This window comes from Ranitomeya variabilis, chromosome 3 (genome assembly GCF_051348905.1).
Source record: "Ranitomeya variabilis isolate aRanVar5 chromosome 3, aRanVar5.hap1, whole genome shotgun sequence".
NCBI classification, from domain to species: Eukaryota; Metazoa; Chordata; class Amphibia; order Anura; family Dendrobatidae; genus Ranitomeya; species Ranitomeya variabilis.
In genome coordinates this window covers 676,877,273-676,895,407 of record NC_135234.1, presented here as the reverse complement: position 1 = coordinate 676,895,407, position 18,135 = coordinate 676,877,273, and the positions used below count along the sequence as shown (strand labels likewise).

Here is an 18,135-nt window from a genome sequence, read left to right as displayed (position 1 = left end):
GGCAAACAAGACTTAATACTTGGTGGCAAAACCCTTGTTGGCAAACACAGCAGTCAGGCATTTTTGTAGTTGATGATGAGGTATGCGCACATGTCAGGAGGAATTTTGGTCCACTCCTCTTTGCAGATAATCTCTAAATCATTAAGATTTTGAGGCTGTCGCTTGGCAACTCGGAGCGTCAACTCCCTCCATAAGTTTTCTATGGGATTAAGGTCTGGAGACTGGCTAGGCCACTCCATGACCTTAATGTGCTTCTTTTTGAGCCACTCCTTTGTTGCCTTGGCTGTATATTTTGGGTCACTGTCTTGCTAGAAGACCAAGCCATGACCCATGTTTTTATGTCCTGGCGGAGGAAAGGAGGTTGTCACTCAGGATTTTACGGTACATGGCTCCATCCATTCTCCTTTTGATGTGGTTGTTAGCACCACGCCGGATCCCTCCCCTGACAGGCAGGGTCTTTGGGGTGTCTCTACACTCACCCATGCTGCGGACAGTTCTTGCCTTCCCCTCTGCATGCTTCCAGCCGATCCTCTGGCCATGTCCTTAGGGAACGCACGCAGCACTTCCGCCCTCTTAAAGGACCAGCGCGTGAACTCGCTATTTCCTCCCCAGCCAATGGCTGTGGGACATTGTGTATATATTGCTTCCTCCTCACTGGGGAGTTGCCTGAGCAACCTTCCTGTTTACAGTCTATGTTGAGCAAGGTCGAATACCAGTGCAAGTCCTGTCTACTGCACGTTAGTGCAAATCATGCCTGCTGCGCTCTAAGTGCAAATCTTGCCTGCTGCACTTGGATGCAAATCCTGCTTGTTGCACTCAGATGCAAATCCTGCCTGCTGCACTCGGATGCAAATCCTGCCTGCTGTACTTGGATGCAAATTCTGCCTACTGCACTCGGATGCAAATTCTGCCTGCTGCACTTAGATGCAAGTCCTGCCTGCTGCACTTTAGTGCACTTCCTGCCTGCTGCGCTCTAAGTGCAAATCCCTCTTGCCACATTCTGATGCAGATCCTGTCTGCTGCACTCTGACACAAACTGCTGCACTCACTCTGATGCAAGCTCTGCCTGCTGCTCTATCCAGTCTGTCCTTCTGGGTCAAGTTGCTGCGCGACTGTTGGTCTGCCCTGCAATGGCACTTGGCGTTCATCAGGAGCTAAGTCTAACCTCACCATCAGAGGCTCTAGTTTACAGTCAGGTGATTGCTTAGTCATGCCCCTCCAGGCTCTAAGTGGTTCGTGGCACAGTGGTTCCACAAACCACGACCGTGACAGTGGTGAAGTAGTCCTGTGTCCTTAGCAGTGAAACACCCCCAAAACATAATGTTTCCACCTCCATGCTTGACAGTGGGGACGGAGTTCTTTGGGCCATAGGCAGCATTTCTCTTCCTCCAAACACGGTGAGTTGAGTTAATGCCAAAGACTTCAATTTTGTCTCATCTGACCACAGTACCTTCTCCGAAACACTCACAGAATCATCCAGGTGTTCATTGGCAAACTTCAGTCGGGTCTGCACATGTGCCTTCTTGAGCAGGGGGACCTTGCGGGCACTGCAGGATTTTAAACCTTTACGGCGTAATGTGTTACCAATGGTTTTCTTGATGACTGTGGTCCCAGCTGCCTTCAGATCATTACAAGTTCGCCCCGTGTAGTTTTAGGCAGATCTCTCACCTTCTTCGTGATCAAGGATACCCCATGAGGTGAGATTTTGCATGGTGCCACAGATCAATGTCGATTGACAGTCATTTTGTATTTCTTCCATTTTCTTACTATTACACAACAGTTGTCTCCTTCTCACTCAGCATCTTACTTATGGTTTTGTGTAGGTCTATGATCTTGTCCCTGACATCCTTATAAAGCTCTTTGGTCTTGCCCATGCTGTAGAGGTTAGACTCTGACTGATTAATTGAGCCTATGGACAGGAGTCTTTTATAAAGGTGACTATTTTAGACAGCTGTCTTTAATGCAGGTAACGAGTTGATTAGGAGCGTCTAACTGGAATGTAGGATCAAATACTTATTTCTCACTGCAAAATGCAAATACATTTACAGTATATAATTTATACAATGTGATTTTCTGGATTTTATTTTTGATACTATATCTCTCAGTGTTAAAATTAACCTACCCTTAAAATTATAGACTGTTCATGTCTTTGTCAGTGGGCAAACTTACAAAATCAGCAAGGGATCAAATACTTATTTCTCCCACTGTAGCATTGTAAATATAGCATTGGGGACAATTACTGCTGCCCCCCTGGACAGACTGTTAGGAAGAATAGAACCAATATTAAGACAATACTTATATTAGCTGCAGTTAAACCTGAAGTTTTAATGTTTTGAATAAAGATAGGCTTAAAGGTATAGTGTCACTAGAAAAAGATTGAACTTTTAAGTCATGTTTTTGTGTTCAATGTATTTTTTTTTTAATTTGTTGCACACTTCAGTGATTCAAAAGATTAAAAAAAGGGTAATTACAATGACTAACAAAATCAAACCCTTAAAAACATATACTTTATTCAACAATTATTAAACCCTTCCCCAAATAGGTAAATGAGAAATAGACACTTAAAAAATGAATATTCACACATATAAGTTAGATAATAAGCACAGAGATATATGGCATATCAATTATCTAGGGTGTTGGGGACCTGCCTTTCTCTATTATTCTCTGGTATCTGCCCTTCCTAGCCATGGAGGTTGGAATCCTAAATTCAGCACAAATGACGCCCTCACTCAATGGTGTCTCACCCTAATGTAACCTAGAGAGTCATATATTAATTCCAGATATTAAAAGGAACTATTGGTGTATATAACACTGTAACTGGTTGACTATAATCTCAGATAGTGAGGGTCTGTGCTGTATACCAGGTGTAGTCAATTGCGTCCATATGGGAGGACAGTGACGTGAGCCCTGACTGGCTACAGGGATCGCGTGACATAACAATATCACGCAGGTCCCGGAACAGCCAGTGCTGGCACTGCTGGAGGAGCGCCAGCACCAGAAGTGAGTATTTGTTATTATTTTACTGGGGGAAAACACAGGGATTGAAAAGGGGTTGTCCAACCCCTTTAAGCAGTAGGTCATTTTCTTATAACACATTTCCTTTAATAATCATTATGTAACCCTTAAAAAAATAAATTAATTCTGATGTGGACCAGTGGAAGAACATATACTTGTCTTCTGATATTGTTTTTGTTACAAGATAGTGAGATGTGATGGCTTAAACCAATAATGTAATTTTAATGGTCTCTAAATGACTTAACTTCATGTCCTTAAAGTGAATCCGTCAGCAGGTTTTCATATGTAATTGGAGATTGGAGAGCATCATAATATAGGGACAGAGTCATTAGTCTGTGTTGAGGCTTTAATAGAATCAGTTTTACCCAGGAGATTATCACTACAGGACTAGGTTTCTCGTACCCCCAGATGAAGTTATTTACTGAAACACATGGCAGGTAAATACCTCATAGCTTTCCCTTGCACATGTCATCTTCCATATGTTTGATTTTCTATTGATTTCATTCATTATGCATGTTCACCTATATTCCATATTGCCACTGCACATGTAACACCCCAGGGTCCTGGTTGCTACAGTGGCATTGCTTTCCTCATGGGGAGAGTGAAGTCATGCTTGGAAGCAAGGGAGGATCTTCTTTATCAGGTAAACACAAGCATACAACATGTTCACACTCCAGGCCAGAAGGGGGAGCTCTGATCCAGCTTGTGGGTGGCTCCCCTCCTATATATATATTCTGGCCTGGAGGGAAAGTCAGTTAGTTCCTGACAGAGAGTGCGAGACAGCAGACTGGAAGAGTCTGAGACAGAGAGGAGCGTGAGGGGCCGTGCAGCCAATAGGGTGCTGCAGCTCCTGGACAGAGACAACATTGAAGGTAGAACAGATTGTAGTGAGCGTGGAGGAGAGCGAAGCACAGGAGAGTGAGAACTGGGGAGAATAGCTGCGATTGAGCTATCTCCCTGCAGAGTGCAGACACCGGTAGCTGGAAGACCAAGGATGTGTCAGATTCCAAGAAGCACAGCAGAAACCGGCAGGACAGCTGGACTACACGTCACCTGTCCACCCTAACACCTGGAGAAACAGTAGCGCATAGAGCCCGGGTCGTGATAGAGACCCTGTAAAAAGGCTTGAGTCACCTGTCATACAGGTTAGTATCCTACCCTTTAAGGAGGACAGAGAGAGAACAGTGAGGACCTTGACAGAAGCCACAGGCAGCAAGGGACTACATCACAGCGCTGGTAGGAAGGCTTCTAACACCACCTGGTAAAGGGGACTCTGAACTTGCTTCCAAGCCAGCCGGACCCTGCCTGTACCTGTGATCTGGTGCCCTCGACTGCAGCTTTCTGAAGTCTTCAGTAAACCAGGTAAAGAGACTGCAAACTTGTGTCTTCCATTTATTACTGGCACCACACCATCCTTGCCCAGCACACCGGGAGCCCTGGGGACCCAGCTTCACCTGTGGGAAGCAAGACCATCTTGCTGCCATACCATCACCCCCAGCATCGGTCACCCCTGACCGAAAACCACATGAACACAAACTTATTCACAAAACCCCCTTGAAGACATTTCCCCTTAACATGGGTGCCCAGGGCAACGGACCGGGTCGCCGCTGCAGTGACACATCCCTTTAAGTACCAGACACGGTACCGAGTACCCCACAGCCCTAGCGGGCGTTCCATACACCTACTTGTGTTTTCAATAAAGTTTTTGTCTATCATCTTTCATGGGTTTACCATGACAGGAGCCAGAAGACTGCAGCATCTGATTTCTCCTACTCCTGCACTGATTAGAAGCACTCGTTCATATTAAACAGTGTAAATTTATTTTGGCACTGCTCAGTTGAGAGCTCCTGGAGCTAAGGCTCTAAGCTTTGCATTTTTAGCCACTTCCATCTCCTATATAATCTGGGTCCTGGCTAGCACTCATTGTCAGAGTAGCTTATGCTGCATGGCTGGAGGTTGTTGGTAGTTGTTAATTGAGTAGGCATTTGGTAGATTTATCTTTGATTGTTGCTAGGTTTTGAGTGTGTGATAATTCCCTTTCTTCTCCTACTTTGGTTTAACCTCATCCTCCACTCCCTGGTGTTTACCTCTGTTGTTTATGTGTGTATATTTGTACAGTATGACTGGTATTTTCCTTTATCCCTATACGTATTACCTTGTTAGCCTGGTTGGTGTATTACGGTACACTACTACTGCCCTCTTCCCTGGGTGGGGGAAGGGTACAGACTGAGGGCAGATTCAGGACCTAAGGCGCCCCTAGCATCCTGGGACACCTGACAACAGAATAGTAACATTATCTTTATATGACCACACTATTTATTGACCACATATCAGATTTTCTTCTTTGGTTTTTCTGTTGTCTCGTGTATCCAAGTCAACTGCTCTGTGTAACCCCATCCTCGTCACTGATTAGAATCTGTTAATGTACATTGCACATGGAAGGCTGCCAATCAGTGGTGGGGGCGGGGTTACACAGGACTCAGCATTCAGAGAACTGCTAGATCTGCAGCAGACAAAACAATAATTGTATCAAAACGACAGAATGTAGACCAGCAAGTGATACATAGCTGGAGTCAGGGTCTCAGCCTCTACATTATGGCTGATCTCAGAGTACATAGAAAAAACCTGGTGACAGATTCCCTTTAAGGTTCAGCAACTCTGTTTCAGTATTATGTTACTTTACAAGTAGAATACGTGAATGTTTGATCAATACAACCAATAAAGAATTTGGACTTTGAGCTTTTTTTAATCAAACTTTAAAAGGAAGTGAAATATAGCAGGCTATAATTATTACTGGATACATAAGCTACAACAGACTCCATGCCCTGCAAGCAATGAAGGGGGGGATCAGTTAAACCATTTAAGGCAATCAGAGCAAATCCTGCCAACAAAAGCAGATTGTCCACGTGACATCCCTGACAAGATGGCATGTACCCATCTATTGCCCAGGCACTGCAATCAATATTTACAATGTAACACCAAAATAGTGTCCATGTATTAACCATTTATCCATTCCATGTTTTTTAATAGATAGGATGGCCTGTAATCTCACTGTAGTTGCCGTATATTGATTTTGGTCATAAGGGACTTACCTTACATCCATCTACACTCCCTGACAGAAGTTGTCATTTATCCATGTTATGCAAATAAAAGCTTATAACCTGACATTAAATTCATCCATTGGTTGTATAAATTATTCTTTTGAAAGCTGAAACCCTCAGAAATGTGGTTTAGGTTAAGAAAATAAATTGGCATCAATGCAGAATTATTGATCAGTTAATGGACACAGAATGGTCAGATTTGGGCAAGACAAAAGTTTTGTCGCCCACAGAAAGTAATGTGATATTCAAACAAATAATTAACTTAAAATACAGATATATGTTGCATAACATTGGTGAATGAAGTTGTGGTGCTATTAGAGTCATATTTAATATTTTGTGTGACTTCCATGAGCTTTAACGACTGCATCCATGCGGTTCAACAATGATTCATACAATTTATTAATGAAGTCATCAGGAATAGCAAAGAATGCAGTCTTACATGCCTCCCAGAGTTCATCTAGATTCTTTGGTTTTGTCTTCCAAGCTTCCTCTTTCATCCTACCCCAACCATGCTCAATGATGTTCGTGTCTGGTGATTGGGCTGGCCAGTCCTTGAGAACCTTGATCTTTTTTGCCTGGAGGAACTTTGCTGTAGAGATGGATGTATGAGATGGAGCACCATCCTGCTGCAGAATTTGACCCCTTTATGATTTGGAATATAAGAGGTAGCTAATACTTCTTGATATTTTATGCTATTGATATTGCCTTCCACCTTGCAAATGTTTCGCACACCCCTATACTGAATGTAACCCCAGACCACAATCTTTCCACCACCAAATGTAACTGTTTTCCGGGTGTATTTTGGATCCATACGGGCTCCAGTAGGTCTCCTGCAGTATTTGCCACGGCTGTGGTGTAATTCTACTGAAGATTCATCAGAGAAATCCACCTTCTGCCACTTTTCCAGCATCCATCTGTTTAACAGGCTGTGGTACTTTACAAATGTCACGTTTTTTTATTTTCCTTTTGTGTAGTGCTGGCTTTTGGGCACTGATTCGACCATGGAGGCCATTTCGAGATAGAATCCTACAAACTGTACTAGTTGACACAGGGACTTGAGGCGACCAGGCCTGTTGGAGCTCTGCTGCAGTGGAAGAGGGGCTTGCTTTGGATTTTCTAACCAACAAACGTTCCTCCTGAGCAGTTGTCTTGCGGGGTCTGCTGGACCTGGGCTTGTCAAACACATCTCCAGTCTTTTCTAATCTTTTTTTAATTCTTTGTACTTGACGCTGAGACACATTAAAGGTGCCAGCCACCTCTGCAGTGGATCTGGTCTTCAGCCTCTTGATAATCCAGGCTTTGGTCGCAGTGTGGATTTTTGGCATGTTGTCAGAGCTCAAGTTGCAGTTCAAGTGAAGGCCTGGGGGGCAGGGTTTCTTTTTATACACGCACACTAATTAACCGATCATTTACTGAGCACAGGTGAGGATGTAAACTAGGATTGGGTGCATTATATGACCAGGCGACAAAACTTTTGTCTTGCCAAAATCTGACCATTCTGTGTCCATTAACTGATCAATATTTCTGCATTGATGCCAATTTATTTTCTTAACCTAAACCACATTTCGGAGGATTTCAGCTTTCAAAAGAATAATTTATACAACCAATGGATGAATTTAACGTCAGGTGATAAGCCTTTATTTACATAACATGAATAAGCGACACAACTTCTGTCAGGGAGTGTATATTGGAGAAAAGATTGTTCTCCGATGGGGAAAATGAGAAGAAGGCAACATAAGTCTAAAAATAATAACAAATTAATTTCTAAAAAATATAATAAGTACAATGACTGGGAGTGCTGGGTTCATTAACAGGTATGAGTCTTAAGCTTAGGTAAGGGTTTAATAGGGGTATGGTAAGTTAGATTCTCACAGATTTACAGTGTTTACCATTTTATTGCACTATGAAGGTGCCAATGTACAATATATATAAATAATTGCTTGCTGTCCACACAGTTGCGGAATGAATGGTGTTTTATTTTGCTAGAAGTATGATCACACAGACTGGGATGCTTATCAGTGGGGAAACACAGGTGCTGTTGGGGGAGGACATCTGTTTCTCTGACTGTATTTCTTATCAGCTGAACTAGAGCACTCTGCACACTGGAACTCCTCCTGTGACTGGATGAACGCTACGAGGGAGCAACCTTGGAATGCAAACCGTTCCAGTAAGAGAATGACCACAGACTTTGATGTGTTTCATAAGAAAATGTGACAAGGGGAATGTTCACTAACAATGGGTATTGCCGTGGGTGACCTGTACATCTGACATGTGAGATATCACATACAGGTGCTTCTCACAAAATTAGAATATCATCAAAAAGTTAATTTATTTTGGTTCTTCAATACAAAAAGTGAAACTCATATATAGAGTCATTACAAACAGAGTGATCTATTTCAAGTGTTTATTTCTGTTAATGTTGATGATTATGACTTACAGCCAATGAAAACCCAAAAGTCATTATCTCAGTAAATTAGAATACTTTATAACACCAGTTTGAAAAATGATTTTCACATCCAAAATGTTGGCCTACTGAAATGTATATTCAGTAAATGCACTCAATACTTTGTCGGGGCTCCTTTTGCATCAATTACTGTATCAATGCGGCCTGGCATGGAGGCGATCAGTCTGTGGCACTGCTGAGGTGTTATGGAAGCCCAGGTTGCTTTGATAGCAGCCTTCAGCTCATCTGCATTGTTGGGTCTGGTGTCTCTCATCTTTCTCCTGACAATACACCATAATAATAATAATCTTTATTTTTATATAGCGCTAACATATTCCGCAGCGCTTTACAGTTTGCAAACATTATCATCACTGTCCCCAATGGGGCTCACAATCTAAATTCCCTTTCAGTATGTCTTTGGAGTGTGGGAGGAAACTGGAGAACCCACAGAAAACCCACGCAAACAAGGGGAGAACATGCAAACTCCTTGCAAATGTCCTATAGATTCTCTATGGGGTTAAGGTCAGACGAGTTTGCTGGCCAATCAAGCATAGCGATACTGTTATTTTTAAACAAGGTATTAGTAGTTTTGGCAGTGTGGGCAGGTGCCAAGTCCTGCTGGAGAATGAAATTTCCATCTCAAAAAAATCTCCTTGGCCTAGGTAAGACGCTTATGGTGTTGTCTATTGGTCATGAGTGGCTTGACTCAAGGAATGCGACACTTGTAGCCCATTTCCTGGATACGTCAGTGTGTGGTGGCTCTTGAAGCAATGACTCCAGCAGCAGTCCACTCCTTGTAAATCTCCCCCAAATTATTGAATGGCCTTTTCTTAACAATCCTTTAAAGGTTGCGGTTATCCCGGTTGCTTGTGCACCTTTTTCTACCATACTTTTTCCTTCCACTCAACTTTCCATTAATATGCTTGGATACAGCACTCTGTGAACAGCCAGCTTAGTTAGCAATGACCTTTTGTGGCTTACCTCTTGTGGAATGTGTCAATGACTACCTTCTGGACATCTATCAATTCAGCAGTCTTCCCCATGATTGTGCAGTCTACTGAAAAAGACTAAGGGACCGTTTTAGGAAGCCTTTGCAGGTGTTTTTTTTGGGAAATATTCTAATTTATTGAGATAATGACTTTTGGGTTTTCATTGGCTGTAAGCCTAATCATCAGCATTACCAGAAATAAACACTTGAAATAGATCACTCTGTTTTTAATGACTTTATATATGAGTTTCACTTTTTGTATTTAAATAAATTCACTTTTTGATTATATTCTAATTTTGTGAGAAGCACCTGTAGATCAGAGCCTGGAATACATAGATGCCAACTACATATACAGTGGAAAATTTGAGAAATCTTGATCGATTTATATCAACTGAAATCCTTTCAGTTTTAAGAAGGATGTGATAAAATACATGTTCACCCTGGGTTAGCCGAATTACATATCATCCACTTCCTAATCTACATCTATTTTGGAAATTGTTCTCCTGAGAAGTAAAATCACTGGCAGGACTATAGAATCAAAATCCATCATCAAAAGCACAGCCGCCCAAAAATAATCTGTAATTTTTCCTACTCAGCAGTAGACATAAAATTTGGTAGACTCATTGAATTCTGAATGGTTACACTCCTTGATGAGGTGCACATATGATAAACCTTGAGTCTCCACGAAAAGCAAACAAACTGCTCAATATGGAAACCTTTAGGGTATATGCACACGTCAGGATTTCTTGCAGAAATTTTCCTGACAAAAATCCGGAAATTTCTGCCAGAAATCCGCATGCGTTTTTTGCGCGTTTTTGACCCTTTTTTTTGCAGAAAATTTGCGGATTTTTTGCGTTTTTCTCCTGACACTCCAAAATCATGGGAAATCCGCAAAAAATCAGCAAAAAGAACGAACAAGTTCATTCTTTTTGCGGATTGCATTTTTTTTGCGGAAAAAAAACGCAACATCTGCACAAAAATTGCGGAATGCATTCTAAATGATAGGATGCATAATGTAAGCGTTTTTTGTGCAGAATTATAGCACTTTTATCAGGGAAATCCGCAAAAAAAACGCTAAAATTCCTGAAGAAATCCTGACGTGTGCACATACCCTTAAAGAGAACCTTTGACCAGGTATAGGACAATAAACTGACCACATCATGAAGTAGAGGCTGCAGAGCTGAATAAAATTTTGTGTTAATTTTGTAATTTCTCCTCTCCATGACTTGTAATGTTAACAAAGCTGTGTGCTATGTTCACTTTATACAGCGGTTTTGGTTTTGCAGTGCTTTTTCAAGTGTTTTCTGTGTGCACACTCCCTAAGGTTGAACCTGATAAATCTGTCTTTTTTAAATCTATGTAAGTACGGTACTTTACTCAACATTGCAATTGCAACACCAAGAAGTAAAAGTCAGGGAATTATGGAAATAAGATGACCGATAGGCATGGTAATGATATGCAAATTCTAAAAAAAAATTTAATTTATTCAATTTCAAGTATGAACACCACTCACTTACACATCTTGGCATGCCATCGACAAGGTTATTAATGGCTGTCTGAGGAATGTTCTGCCACGATGAATGCCTCTTCATGAAGTTGTCCATGTGGTCTCCAGGAGGAGACCTGAGGCTGAAATGGAGCAATGGAGGCTAGAACAGAGGCCCATCCTCTTCAGCGATGAGTCTTGCTTTTGTCTTGGATGATAGTTGAAGACTGGTCTAGAGACCGCATGATTAACACCATGAATAGGCCTTCACAAGGAGATGTCACACCAGTCCTATTCCTGGGATTGGTGTGGTATAATGTACAGTAGCCAGACTTCATACCAGGTAAAGTAAAAGCTCAGCGCTACACTGATTTAGTTGTGGGATCAGTGATACAGCCATTTCTTCAAAGAGTCCCAGAAGCTGCTTTTTTACCAAACAAAGCTAGGCTGCATGTTGCTCATGCCAATGTGGGGAGCCTGCATTGCCAAAAAATGCTACTGCGGCGCGCCCCCACACCGCCGCAGGGCCGAGGGGTACCCGGAGCCGGGCCTCTGGGTCTCAGTCTCGGGGTTGTCACGGTGGCTAGACCCGGTCCGTGGCCCTGTCCGTCAGTGGGGGACGTCCGGTGCAATAGGTGGTAGTAATGGTAGCGATGTAGCGGTGCAGTTGTGGGGTGTAAGTCGCGGTAAATAATGAGGACACCAGGTTGCAGTCTCTTTACCTCTTTACTGGAGATCTCTGAGTCCTCAGTCCAGAACACGGTTCACCAGGCTACGCAAGTCCGGCCGGTCCAATGGCACCTCCAGAGTTCTCCTCTCAGGTGGAAATCTGTGCCTTCCTTCTTAGCGCTATGTGTTGTAGTCCTTCCCTGCTGTGCTCACGGAAAGTGACCCCACAACGGTTGTGTCTGTTTCTTAAGTTCCCTCACAACTCGATTTGATGTTCCTCTGTAATCCACCCCTTCCCTGTATTCAGGTTGGAATGGCACCCGTTTGTCAGGTAGGCCTGGAGTTCTTCCGGGACCCTAGAGACGCCCCTCTCCCGCAATTGCCCCCCAAGACTTCATAGGCGATATGTGGTAGACAGCCAGCCTGAGACCGACTGCCCTGCCGCTGTTTGGAGTATGGCTTGAAGCTGTATTCTAATCCACTCCCTCGGCGTTCCGGCCACCGGTATTGCGCCTCAGCAAGGTGCTGCCTCTTTCAGCACAACCCCTGCTGGTATTCTCCTTCTGCTTGATCTCGTTTCTCACTCAGCACAATCTGTCTCGCTTCTAGTCCTTTCTTGAGTCCCGCCGCTTCCAGGAGCCTGCGCGGACCCGTTACGTTCTTTCAATGCCAAGCCTCTGCCAGGATCCCACCCCTGGCAGAGACCCTACAGTCTCTCCCTTCACAACACCCCCTGCCACAGGGTGTTGCTCCGTTCAATCCCGTCAGCGTTCTCTGTCTAACTTCCTGCCTGACCCCCAGTTTACCCACTATGGTGGGGAGTGGCCTAATGAATAGCACCCTTAGCTCCCCCCGGAGGCCCAGCTGTGAAACATATTGGTGTCTGTGATACCTGATTGGAGGAACTCCTTCGGTGCCATCGAACGTACCATGGCTCCCCTTAGCGGCGAAGCCACAGCACTGCAACGACCAGGACTCTGGGGCGCTGCACTCCCCCCTGGTTAAACACAGTACTCCGGGACTGGGAAGAAAAACAACAATACAGATTAGCAAAAAGACATACAATTTTGTTGAGTGCAAAACGATAAGTATACTTGAACAGGCTTCCCTTTATGGGAGGTGAGGACACTTGTAACGTTACAAACATGGTCAACATTATAAATTACAGGCTATGCATAACTCCTGTTACCCAACCGGGTATTCTACTTAGTGCAAATTCTGGAACAATAAATTAACATTGCCTTTAAGAAACATACACTCTTAGTTTACCAAAGGCCTTCCTATAATCACATTACAGGGTAAGGTAACTTCACATTCTCCTACTTTGAACCTGCAGGACCGCCTGTCCCTATGGCACCAGACCTACTGCCTCTCCTTTCTTTTACAGGACCGCCCCGTTCAGCCAGGGCCTACTGCCTTTCGCTACTATACATAGTATAGACATAACATTCCTTTCGTTTCAAGAACTCTGAGCCCGCTCTACTCGGCTCCTTTAAGGACTCACTCTCTAACCCCTACGGGTTCGCTTTCTGTCCTTAGCAACAAAGTAACTTTCTATGGGGACGCAGGGTTTACCTTCTATCCTCACCTTCATCATTACTTCTTTACTTTCAGCTATGCAGATCTCTACATCTACCCCTACGGGCTCTCTGCACCTTTCAAAACATTATTCAGGTTTCACATTTCAAACAAATTGAACACATTTAACTTTTCATGGAAAACAGTTACATTCTTTTCAAGCATCATTATAGCTTTACTGTTCTGCAACAGTATCTCTCTCAAGTTCAATTCTTCACATCCCCTTTAAGAGGGGACCAAGTCTCTCTGAGGTAGCTCGTTCTCTCAGCCTACCAGTCCATGCAAAGGTTCCAGCATTGATATCTTCGCAAAGTGTCTTTGGCTAAAACCAGTAAGAAAAGTATCTTCGCAAAGTGTCTTTGGCTAAAACCAGTAGGAAAAGTATCTTCGCAAAGTGTCTTTGGCTAAAACCAGTAGGTAGCACCTTTAAGAAGGTGCAAACTATTTACAAAGGAAGTTCGAATCATGCACAGTCCATGATTACTGCAGTTTGTATAACTTTGTGCAAAAACTTCAGAAAAAGGAAAACAAACAAAGGGGATCCCGGGTCAACAGAGGGATCCATTAACCCTGGACAGGTTTAGCAGCAACTTAAAAGAACAAACAGTAACTATTTACATTTTCACAAAGCGAAATCTTACTCTTCTTTCAGAAGTTTCCATGAGGCGCCACCTGGCGGGCGGACCCCTGCAATTCAGGTTTCAGGTCCACTCCCGCTGCCAGATACACCCCATGGGTTTGGGTCTGTTGCACGACCAGGTCGTGCGCGGCGATCAAGGTCTGTGTCCCCACTTCTCTCTGTGCTGGTACATCCGGAACATCGGTCACTCGAAGGGGCACCTCCTTAGGCACAACGGTGGTGGCGGCGATCGGGTGGCAGATCGCAAGTTCTGTGGTCAGGCAGGTGGGGCCGACCAGGGTGGTTACAGATCGGTCACACGGCGGCACTTTGGCCACAGGGGCTGGTTTCTCTTTCTTGTAGACGTTCAGAGCGAACCACCCCTTTTCCCCAAGATGCCGGGTGTAGGTAACACTGTCTCCCGGATAGAGGTCTCGATCGGGGTGACCCTCTCTAAGGTGTGACTCGACATCCCGTCGGTTAACAAAGACCTCCGCGTATAGCCCCGGTTCTTTAATGAAGCCCCAGCCTCTTTGGAGTTTAAAGACGGTGATGATGCCCTGCCTGCGCAGGGCCTGGTGAGTGGTGGGGTCCTTACGGGCCCGATCCTTGACCGCCAAATCTTTTTGATGGTAGGCCTCCCGTTTAGCCTGATGTGTTTCCTCTTCCTCTCGCCACCGCTGTTCTAGCTGGATCTGGTATTCTTCCCAGCTTAGGGCCTGTACCATTTCTCCCTTCTGGGTCTCCACCCCGGGGAACCCCATGAGATTGGATCCAGGGTTCACCCAGCGGCACACCGTGCGCTCCGCGCTGACCTCACACGGCAAGGGAGTAGGGGTGATTGGGGCTCGCATACGGTGTTCCATGCCCGTGGCTTCCTCCCATGGTAACAGACGCTGAAGTCTATGGGTCCCCGGGAGAGGTGGTGCTGCTACGGGACCCACTAACACACCCTCTGCTGGTGGGGCAGGATCGGCGGACTCACCCACTGGTACGATTCCACTTTCCGCAGCAGGTCCCGCTGGTTCTTCTGATGTCCGGGAATCCACTGCCGGTCCCACCTGATGCGGGGCCTGGACTCTTACATGCAGTTGGAGGAGCTGGTTATATAAATCCTCCATCTCGGCTCTCAGGAATTTGGTGTTATCCACGGAGGACAGGCTGCTGGGCTCATCCGGGTAGTCAGGGGAGACTTCCACTTCAACCCCGCTGTCGGGTTCGGAGCTGCTGGCCATAGCGTCCTCCACGTGGGTCGCTTCCTGGTCCTTTTCCCGCTCTCTTCTTCGTGGGCGGTTTCGTTTTCGTTGTCTCTGCCCACCATTAAGGATCAGGAGGCGGATCTCGGCTGCTGACGGACACGTCCTCAAGGGGCCGAGATATTTAGACTGGGCGGCCATTGTCTTTCGCGCTCTTCAGCTTGTTCACGCCCACTTCCACGCCCTTCTTCTTCTCCTGCGCTCTCCTTAGCGCTGTAATGGCGGCGGTTTTTGGCGGCAACTGGCGCAGCACAGTCTTTGTAATAAAGTACAGTCCAAGCACAACAAATCACAGTCTCTAGGCACACATGACCTGATTCTTCAGGCTTAAGTAGATCCTGTTCGTGACGCCAAGTCTGCGGCGCGCCCCCACACCGCCGCAGGGCCGAGGGGTACCCGGAGCCGGGCCTCTGGGTCTCAGTCTCGGGGTTGTCACGGTGGCTAGACCCGGTCCGTGGCCCTGTCCGTCAGTGGGGGACGTCCGGTGCAATAGGTGGTAGTAATGGTAGCGATGTAGCGGTGCAGTTGTGGGGTGTAAGTCGCGGTAAATAATGAGGACACCAGGTTGCAGTCTCTTTACCTCTTTACTGGAGATCTCTGAGTCCTCAGTCCAGAACACGGTTCACCAGGCTACGCAAGTCCGGCCGGTCCAATGGCACCTCCAGAGTTCTCCTCTCAGGTGGAAATCTGTGCCTTCCTTCTTAGCGCTATGTGTTGTAGTCCTTCCCTGCTGTGCTCACGGAAAGTGACCCCACAACGGTTGTGTCTGTTTCTTAAGTTCCCTCACAACTCGATTTGATGTTCCTCTGTAATCCACCCCTTCCCTGTATTCAGGTTGGAATGGCACCCGTTTGTCAGGTAGGCCTGGAGTTCTTCCGGGACCCTAGAGACGCCCCTCTCCCGCAATTGCCCCCCAAGACTTCATAGGCGATATGTGGTAGACAGCCAGCCTGAGACCGACTGCCCTGCCGCTGTTTGGAGTATGGCTTGAAGCTGTATTCTAATCCACTCCCTCGGCGTTCCGGCCACCGGTATTGCGCCTCAGCAAGGTGCTGCCTCTTTCAGCACAACCCCTGCTGGTATTCTCCTTCTGCTTGATCTCGTTTCTCACTCAGCACAATCTGTCTCGCTTCTAGTCCTTTCTTGAGTCCCGCCGCTTCCAGGAGCCTGCGCGGACCCGTTACGTTCTTTCAATGCCAAGCCTCTGCCAGGATCCCACCCCTGGCAGAGACCCTACAGTCTCTCCCTTCACAACACCCCCTGCCACAGGGTGTTGCTCCGTTCAATCCCGTCAGCGTTCTCTGTCTAACTTCCTGCCTGACCCCCAGTTTACCCACTATGGTGGGGAGTGGCCTAATGAATAGCACCCTTAGCTCCCCCCGGAGGCCCAGCTGTGAAACATATTGGTGTCTGTGATACCTGATTGGAGGAACTCCTTCGGTGCCATCGAACGTACCATGGCTCCCCTTAGCGGCGAAGCCACAGCACTGCAACGACCAGGACTCTGGGGCGCTGCACTACCATGGGCTGCAGTCTCCTGACTTGTCTTCCATCAAGCGCATCTCGAACGTCATTGGTCAGCAATTGCAAAGGGATTTGTTTTTTCCCAAATGCATTCAGCGTGGCAGAACATTCCTTAGACCACCATTAATAACCTCATTGGTATCAACCAAAGTGTGTAAGTTTGGGGATTTCTGCACATGGTGCTCCTAGTCGGTACCAAATAAATCAAGATGTTTTGAAAATTTTGTTTCCATTTTTTCATCATTTGCATATAAATAACATGTCTATCCATCCTGTGATTTCCATATCTCCATGACTTTTCCTTCTTCATATTGTAATATTAATGTTGAAGAGTGTATTTAATTTGTCGAATACATCAATCTTAATTAGGCTTTTTTCATATTTATTTTATTGTTGTTCTTGTGAAAAATGTCATATGAATTTCATCCATCTTTTACAAGCTTATTGGTGGTCTTATTTCACACTTGTTTTTTATGCATTTTTTTCTTATACTGAAATCTATGCGAAAAGCATGAAAAAAATGCCACACCTAGAGCACTGTGCATTTTAAAAAAATGTCAAGGACAATGTAGAATCCTGACTATTCCAAAACAACAACCCTCGAATTGTGGCACGTCTGCCCTTGGCTCTGATTCCACTGGCTTGCTTCCAGCTATCCTAAACTCCTACATCACAGCTGTGTCTAAATCTTCTCACCTGTTTGCCGACCTGTTCCTGAAGTAATTGCTCCAAGTTAAAATGCCAACGCTATAGTTGCTTACATTACCTTCTAAGAGACATTTGAACATTGCCAACCATGTGATTAGCAGCATCTTCCTTAACCCTAAAACCGCTAACACAATTTCTTATTTCCTGTTAATTTACTATTTTGCACATTTGTCACCACGTCAACCGCTCAAAACAGTTAACAATGCTGAATCTTAACAGTAAACCACACTAATTTCAGAACAGTCAGCATCACTATTGTAGTCAATCCCCTGCCACAATCATCATAGGGGTGCCAAATTTGGCTCAGGACGCTCTCAGAATATTATATTCATACAAGAGAACCAAAAGAGAGAGACATAGTCCCAAATAAAACTAAATAATTTATTTATTACAAACAATTTACTTGTGACATACATAAATATACATTATCACAATATACAAAGTGAATAGATACAACTTCACAGGTGTAACACCTAGGGCCAGAAAAAGTAAGTGGATGGGGAGGCGAGGCATAAAAATATAAGATATAAATGTAAATATAACTCCTTTCACACCGCGCTGTTGTACATATAGATAATAGTAAAACCACTACGTAAATTTGATAACCAGTATCACTCTCTTTCAAAGTGCTAAATACAGAGATAAGAAAACCTAAATATATAAAGTGCCTCTTATATTAAGAGCAGCTGTACCATACCATATGTACTGCGACCGGCCATCAGTATAGAGAAGACAAAAAAAGCCTCTC

General features: G+C 44.9%; 1 protein-coding gene and 1 long non-coding RNA gene across 6 annotated transcripts in view; one reads left to right on the top strand and one right to left on the bottom strand.

Moving 5' to 3' along the window:
- Nucleotides 1-18,135, top strand: part of AMHR2 (anti-Mullerian hormone receptor type 2) — a 127,833-nt gene that overhangs the window by 44,305 nt on the left and 65,393 nt on the right. For 3 of the 4 annotated variants that reach the window (XM_077297988.1, XM_077297987.1, XM_077297985.1), the window contains exon 5: nucleotides 8,197-8,283. The exons of the other annotated variant lie outside the window; for it this stretch is intronic. In XM_077297988.1, the coding sequence (XP_077154103.1) occupies nucleotides 8,197-8,283 (87 nt within the window). The remainder of the gene's footprint in view (nucleotides 1-8,196; nucleotides 8,284-18,135) is intronic. 4 annotated transcript variants of the gene reach the window in all.
- LOC143816966 (uncharacterized) overlaps nucleotides 8,129-18,135 on the bottom strand; it is a 96,624-nt gene continuing 86,617 nt past the window's right edge. For both annotated transcript variants that reach the window (XR_013224033.1, XR_013224036.1), the window contains one exon: nucleotides 8,129-8,262. This is a non-coding gene — a long non-coding RNA (uncharacterized LOC143816966). The remainder of the gene's footprint in view (nucleotides 8,263-18,135) is intronic.